General features: G+C 33.9%; 1 protein-coding gene across 1 annotated transcript; it reads left to right on the forward strand.

Annotated features, from left to right (window-relative positions):
• Positions 461–3,158, forward strand: LOC109231302 (deoxyhypusine hydroxylase-B-like). Its single transcript, XM_019396925.1, has 2 exons — positions 461–615; positions 1,701–3,158. Exon 2 carries the CDS (start codon positions 1,883–1,885, stop codon positions 2,885–2,887), a length of 1,005 nt encoding a protein of 334 aa, XP_019252470.1. The 5' UTR covers positions 461–615; positions 1,701–1,882; the 3' UTR covers positions 2,888–3,158.

Genomic DNA, 8,526 nt, shown 5'->3' on the forward strand with positions numbered 1-8,526 from the left:
TATCCTTAATATTTACACAGCATTCATGAAGTTAAGGACACCATGTCCTTAACATTTACACTGTACATATGAAGTTAAGGACATAATGTCCTAAAGTTTAATTACGAAAGTGCAAATACAGGATACTTTATCCTTAATATTTACACAGCATTCATGAAGTTAAGGACATCATGTCCTTAATATTTTACACATCATTTATGAAGTTAAGGACACCATGTCCTTAATATTTACACAGCATTCATGAAGTTAAGGACATCATGTCCTTAATATTTACACAACACCCATATCTAATACAGGGGTATTTTTGTCCGGGCATATAAAAGATTATTAAGCACAACAGTGAATAAAGAGTAAAGACACCTTTAAATAAAAGCTAACCGTGCACTTCCCCTTTGTTAAACTCTATGCCAAATCTAACTTAAAATATTTTAGTGACTACTCATATATTAGCCATTGCAAATAATAACCGTATTTAGCAGAACGTGGCAATAACACGTTCTTCCCCCAAAAACTTAAAAACACGTTCTACCCCCAAAATCAAACCCTAGCCCTAATCGACAAAAAGAGAACCTAATTTGCAACGTAGGCTGCGACGAAAGAGCTGAGATATCAACGGTATGTGATTCTTTTACTAACCCCTGATTATTGCTAGTGATTCTTTTGGCGGTTTTCTGTTTGATTTCACGATTGTTTATTTGATGTGTTATTTTCTGAACGAAAATTTGTGCTTTCAATGAACTTTTTGCTTGGAAGTTTGTAGTAGTTGTGGGTATTCCACTGCTGAAAAAAGTGAGAATTTTTCATATGCATGGCAAGTATTGCAGCAACTGCAATCATAAGGTATATCTGGAGTAGGAGAAACATCCAATAATGGCCCATAATTGGCTCTAAACTGAGATATGAGAGAGGTGATTGATAAATTAACTCGACTGGTTTAAATAGGAACTAGCTTGACACACAGGGTCCATATATTTGTGGTTTCATATGATTGAAGAACCTGTGGAACTAATAAAAATTTAAGGAGTAGATAACAAAAGAATCTCATTTTTCTTCGTGATGCTACAGAGCTTGTTTTTTCTTTTTAAAATGGTTAAGTTGTTCTGTTGATACTTTGTTTTGGAGGATAAAGAATGGAGAGAGAGCCTATACTGACTTATCAATAAAAAGAGTGAAAAAGAGAACGTATTAAGAGAGGTAAAGAAGGGTTGATTCGGTGCTAGATATTTAATAAGGGTAACCCCAAAGTAGGCAGACTGATTTCATATTTGTGCAATATTGTTATCTGTTTTATCAGCATCAGTCTAGGTGTCTTGAAGTGGGTAACTTGATAAACCTGATTGAATAGGTTGAGTCGTAATGTTCAACTGATTGATGCATTGAAACAGTCTGTGTGGGATGCATTGCTTATCCTAATACTTAACTGGCCATACAACCACGGGAACAAATGCGCCTCAATCACTAGCTAAATAATTATTGACCTTAATCTAAATAATAAAAATTGACTGGATGACGTGTTGCAAATTAGCACTATACTTTTGCTTTTACTTCTATAAGGTGTTTACTCCTCTATGTTCATATCTGTCCATTCTTCATATCAAGAATGATTCCAACATGAAAGATGAACAAGCTTAGTTATGCAACAGATACAAAATCATAGTTTCATTAGATTTTGGTACTGAACATGCATTTTTCAATTGCAGGGTTCATAATTCTATTAGTTTTGGTATCGAAGTGATGAAGAAATAGTTTAATGATCCAAACTTGGTTAGTAATATTTGCTACCCACGCCTGTGCATAAGTCTCTTGAAGGCTGATTGCCAAAATTTTGGTCGGGTGGCAACATTATTCCTGCGAAGTTTCAATCTCCGGCTTAGGCATATACATGGAGGTCAGAGTTGATGAGATTGAAACTGTAGTTGGAGTGGAGGACCAAGATGATCTTCCAAAAAGTTCATTTAAAGTCTCTCAGGAGATGGAGAAATTTCTATGTGACAGATTGCTGGACCAAGAGCAACCAATTTCAGAGCGTTTTAGAGCTCTTTTCTCTCTGAGGAACCTTCGGGGCTCAGGTCCACGAAATGCCCTTATTAATGCGACAAGGGACCCTTCAAATCTCTTGGCACATGAGGCGGCATTCGCATTGGGTCAAATGCAAGATGCTGATGCCATTCCTGCTTTAGAAAGAGTACTATTTGATTTCTCCTTGCATCCGATTGTTAGGCATGAGGCTGCAGAGGCACTTGGTGCAATTGGTTTGGAAAGTAATATTTCACTTCTAGAAAGAAGTTTGGCTTCAGATCCAGCTCAAGAGGTCCGAGAGACATGTGAACTGGCTCTCAGTCGAATCAAAGAACTGAAGAACGTAGGAACTGATAACGGGTCATCAACAGTGGTGTCGTCACCCTTTCTGTCAGTAGACCCAGCTGCTCCTGCTGCTTATTCCTCCGTTGAGGACCTAAGGGAAGTTCTTTTGAGTGAAGAAAAGGGCATGTATGAACGCTATGCTGCTCTTTTTGCACTACGAAACAATGGAGGAGAGGAAGCTATCTCTGCAATTATTGAATCTCTAGGTTCAACGAGTGCTCTATTAAAGCATGAGGTTGCTTATGTATTGGGTCAATTGCAGAACAAAAAGGCTTCAGATGCCCTGTCCAGGACTCTTAAAGATGTCAATGAGCATCCAATGGTTAGACATGAAGCAGCCGAAGCTCTTGGGTCTATAGCAGATGCCGAATGTCTTGCACTTCTTGAGGATTTTGCAAAGGATCCCGAGCCTATTGTTTCACAAAGTTGTGAAGTTGCTCTTAGCATGCTTGAGTTCGAGAAATCAGGCAAATCTTTTGAGTTTCTCTTCATGCAGATGCCTCATGTTGAGCAGGTCTCATAGGAAGAGTGTTTGGCTATATTTAAATGCTTGTCACATCTGCTGGTCTCAGAAGATAATTCAGTTCCCTGATCCAGTTGTAACTGGTTTCATTATTTATAATGTTTGGTTGGATTGTATAATTGAGTTTAAACATAAGGTCATATTTTTGACTACTAAAGGTCATTTGTGACATCTCAAATAAACATTGTATCACTAAACAGGAACAACTTTATGGACTCTTTATACATTCACCGTGAATTAAGTAATATGGAGCGAGATACATTAAGCTACTGATTTGTTGTTTTTTCTGCCTAAAGTTAGGCTCGTCTTCTTCCTCTTTTCTTTCCTACCCATGGTTTGAATGTTGTAGTTATGGTGAATTAAAGCTCCTGTTTTGGAAGCCTATTGGCCTTACTACTACCTATTACTAGTATACGTACCCGCGCGTTGCGCGAAAAATATTAAATAAAAGTAATTTCACAAAATTGTTATCTTATCGTTATTTTCACTGCTCTATTGTTAGATTTTCTTGCCACCTTAACTATACAGCATTATAAACTACTTTGCTTTGCATGTTGCAAGCAATGTAAAGGATTTTTGAAATGCTCCACGCATTCTTCATATTGTGAATGGCCTTTTAGTGCAAAGAAAGGGCTGTAATTTAGAAAAATTATGGAAAATAAATGATTTTAATGGGGTAAATTATTTTTGTAACTTTCTCAAACGTGTCAACCGAGATAATATAGAAAAATGTTAGTAATACTTAGTTTATCATATAAAATAGTTGCTACATATAAACACTAATGTGTAATATTCATTTACCTTAGATAAACTTGCATTACACTCGGTAGAAAATCAATCCAAAGCATATGACAACAGTAAACACTTATCAATTCTCACATCAATTTAAAAGATTTATTCTTCTCCTTAAGATACAGTTTACATATTAAAACAATCAGCATAACAATGTATTTCAGAAACTTTAGTACATCTCCAACTTTTGTAGTGCAGCTATAGAGATATTATTCATTCATCCAAAATTGCAGATCTCCAATTCAAAGTATTCGGATATCATAGGCACCAGTCGGCTGAGCCAATGCCATGTAACCTCCAACACCAACCTTGCTTGTTGCTTTATTTTTACCGTTTCTTAGCCGAAGGTCTATCGGAAATAACCTTAATTTAATGTATGTGTTATTTGGCATGACGATAAACATTTATTGAGGATTTGTTTCCTCAAGATTGTGCTGCTCAGCCTGACGTCCGGATTAAGAACTTCAAAATCAGCCTCTAACCCAACAATGAGAAGAATGACTTTAATTTTTATGTTTTCAGCGGCTTTGTCGCTGAACAGAGAAAATAACTCGATATAAACGGGACAGACAAAAATTGGTAAAGCCAAAGCAATTTAGACAAAAGAGTCTTGAAAGGAAAAATATATATGATAACTAAATAAAAAATAGTTATTAAGCCTCACAAAAGTTACTTGTAGTATCTCGAAAAGTTATTCACAATACATAATAACTGGACTTGTATAGAAGTAGGAAAGACGTAGAGTTGAGGCTAAAGCTTGTCAACAATATCATCACCTCACTTTTCTTATCAAGCCATTCAAGAATATAAGAAAATGTATGGCTTAAGGATCAGAATTCAGTGACAGCAACCATATTTATGGAAAGAAAAATATGTAAATAAAACCCTTCAAAATAAAACTCCAATGAATAAACTTTGAATTGACAGCATGAAGACTAATATCTGTTGTTGCCTCTGCACAAACTTTTTTCAGAACTGTTTTCCATACAACAACAGCAGAATTAGGCTAAGAAAAAAAAAAGGATCTCCAAAAAGAGTTGATGATATAAGAAATTATAGAAAGAAAGACTTAGACTGTAAGTGAAAAATTGATCTTGCACGTGTAAGATAAATGATATGAATGTAGAAATATAATGATAAACTTCCATAATGTTCATGGTACACTTGCGAAAAGCAAGTCAAAAATAGAAGAACCCAATAATACTGAATATTAAGCTGGTTGCGAAACGTTAAATGTAATGCAGTTCCATCACGAGGTGCATCTTCCTCAAATACAACTTTGTCTATCTAAATGTCCCTAAGACGGTGCAAGTGTGATAGTGAATTTGTGGAGTCTTTCAGGTAGCTCTGTGATTTCAAAGTTGCAAAGTCAAACAAGTAGAAGGAAAATTGGCATTGTAATGTTCCAAGCAGTTTTATTTAAAATTATTAAACTAATAAGATGTCACTATATAAACCAGTTAGTCAAACCTCATAGAAGTTGTAAACATGCATCTGTGAAGATTTTTCCTAGGATTGCACATAGTTGGTTTGCGAGGTACAAAGATGAAAATAAATTAGTGGCTATAAGAGGCTCATCAAGATATGTTGGGTGGTCTAGGAAGCATCTCAAGTAAGTTCCTCTCATCGTCATTTATCTACTGCTTTTTTTGAATAGGTTATGAATGCAAAATTTAGTTATTAGATTGTGCTTCTAGGTGTTGTAATTTGGCATGTTTACCTCCAAAGTAACTTTATTGGTTTAGCTTGGATTAAACATTAGGTATTTTTTTTTGTAAGGTAGGATTAAACATCAAGTCTTAGTCTTTAGAACTAGAGCAACATAAAGAATAGAAAAAAGTTGAGCTTAGAATGATTGGATGAAAACTTGCTTTTTTTAAAGTATATGCAATAACTGATATGCTTTTGGATTGCTCGCCGCCATTATTAATTTTTAGCTTGTGGTATTTTAGGAGCTTCTCTATTCCACATAGAGATTTTCCACAATGTCAATTGATAAAAAGGAATAATTAGCATGGATTTATTAATTATAACCATTTTCTTCAAGATGACCAATATTGTTGAAGGCAATTAGGGATAAAATAAAAACAATATATTCAATTTTCGATCCGGTTTTTGTATTTGTTGGACCATCAATATCATCACGAATAGTTATTTTGTTTTTTCTCTTTCTGACCATCATAGAGGCAAAACTAAAAAATATACTTTACTAATTTGTTCTCAAATGAATGTACCAAGAACTTTTGGTTAATGGATCGACCCCATGCTATAAATTTATAGTGTCCTCCTTTTCAAATAAATAATAATAAAAAAAACTTAATGACATGGTAGATGTTATCTGCATGTGTCGATTAAGTCATCTTTCATGGCGATATCTTACCGTTTTTGAGCCAATATATAAGGAGCTTCTTTTTACTCTCCATCCTTTTAGGACACATAGACAAAAGAGATCCAAAACCCATAAGAGAGGCTTATGATTGTTTCGATCTATGTATTGACAATATTTTACGCTCTTAATAAGTATCATTTAGAACATGTAGCACTTCAAAGTATATGCAATAAGTATCATTTAAAACATGTAGCACTTCAAAATATATATATATATATATATATATATATATATATAAACAAATTTTCTAGGATGTGATAAAGATAATAGAACAAGTGAATAAAAGATAAAGTAAGGTATATAAATGTGACGTTCTCTCCAGATCAGGGAAACATAATCTTTTTTAATATATTATTTTTCTCATTTGTTTTAGGTCCGCATCATTTGTATTTGTTGACCAATCGAATGCCTTATGGCAGTGGAACGTAATGCAAAAGAAAAGTAACTAGAAATTAAGCCTTTTATTCTGTTACAACATTTTTCTCTTGCTCTTTAAAGATTATCTTTGCATATGTTCTGGCATTTGTGTCATTATATTATTTTAGTTTTCTCCAAAATGTGGTGCTTTTTTTTTCTCGGTCTCAGGGACATTCAGAGGCACAAAGTTATACTTGAGGAATATGCACATCTTTAAAGATTTATCTTTGCATATGTTTCGGCATCCATTTCGTTATTTTTTAAAATTTTGTCTAAAGTGTGGGGTTTCACTCTTCTTCTTTTTTACTATATTTCATATTCTCACACAACTAATATAGAAAATACAGGAACGCAAACTTTTTCTTGATAAGGAGGCACACTAAAATTGCAAGTTTCTCTGCACATACACAATTCAATCTAGACCATTGCCTATTCGGTTATTTCATAATCATTTACTCATCAACCTCTTTATCACCTAAATTATGAAGTGGCGTGATAGTACTATGGTAAATAAGATTGTTCGGCCGAAAGATGTTACTGAATAACCGTGGAAATTAGCGATTCAACTCATCTTTTTTCCGCATATAAAACATCAATCATTGTTGAAACGAAGGCATCTTATATTATTTATTTTTTTCTGGTTGTACAAAAAAACTCCTTGAAATATTATATTGCTAATTTTCCTTCTACTTGTTTGAATTTGCAACTTTGAACATCACAGAGCGACCTCAAAGACTCCCAAATTCACTACACATTCATATTCACACACAGCTAATATGGAAAACACATGAACGCAAACATTTTCTTCATAAGGAGGCAAACTAAAATTGCAAATTTCTCCGTAGATACCCACTTCAATCTAGACCATTACCTATTCGGTGATTTCATAACCATTTACTCATCAACCTTTTTTTCACCTATTTCCACGGTTGTTCAGAACATCTTTCAGCCGGACAACCTTATTTACCATAGCACTATCACTGAATAATAAAAAATTCACTGAGTATTTCATACACAGCAGATAACACACAAAATCGGATGAAGATCCTTATTCAATAAGAGAACATTAAGTACTTTGTAAAAATTCCCCGATCATTTAAACCTATATCAATGAAATAACATTTATCAAAACATATGCAACAGTAGATTAATTTGCTTTTTTTAAATCGTTGCCTGCAAACAGACAAATTGTGAAGTGATGTTTGAGGAGGAACACTCTTGATTCTCTTCTTAACACCTTCCTTCATTTGTCTTGTATCTTTTGTCTGTTGTACCAATCAATCATTAAAAAGCTTCGCATCTTCATTCAACTTTATTGTTTTGGCGAAAGTCAAAATCGTGTATCAAATTTCGTCTACCAAATTGATTTGGTTATACTAAAATTCGGTTCAAGTTTCGAATAGAAGATAAAGAAATTTGAAATGACGAGAACAAAGAACCTTTTTTCTATGTGACAAACTTCAGATTTCGTGCCTACAACCACCAATTGGGTAGTCTTCTTTCGCAATTTGTCATCGAAATTGATGGTTCTTCGATCTGGTCATTATTTGTTCAAATCTTCTCCCAGAACAATCCATGGTCGTTCAATCTGGTCATCATTTGATGAAATTAGATGAGTTTTAAACTTCTCCCAAGAAGACAACACTGATTTCTGCAGCAATTTTCGCTATGTTAATTTGTTACCCTTTTTTACGCCTGATTTTGCAATTTCGTGGGATCATAGGGGGCTTCTTATCTTTTAATTTAATGTAATTAAATAATATAAAATTCAACTACAGCTTTTTAACAAAGAAGCTCGTTTATTATTTTTAGAATTGTAACAGTTTTTTCTTTTTATCCCCTATTTCTTTGTAATTGATATTTCTTAATTTTGGCAGATTTAATCGTAACTGTTATGCAGCAGTTTTCGCCGTGTTAATTTGTTATCTTTTTGTGATTTTACAATTACGTTGGATCATGGGAGGTTTTCTCATCTTTTAATTTATTTATTTAAATAATATAGAATTCAACTACAAGTTTTTAACAAAGAAGTGTGAGTGTG

Source organism: Nicotiana attenuata, chromosome 8 (genome assembly GCF_001879085.1).
Source record: "Nicotiana attenuata strain UT chromosome 8, NIATTr2, whole genome shotgun sequence".
NCBI lineage: Eukaryota > Viridiplantae > Streptophyta > Magnoliopsida > Solanales > Solanaceae > Nicotiana > Nicotiana attenuata.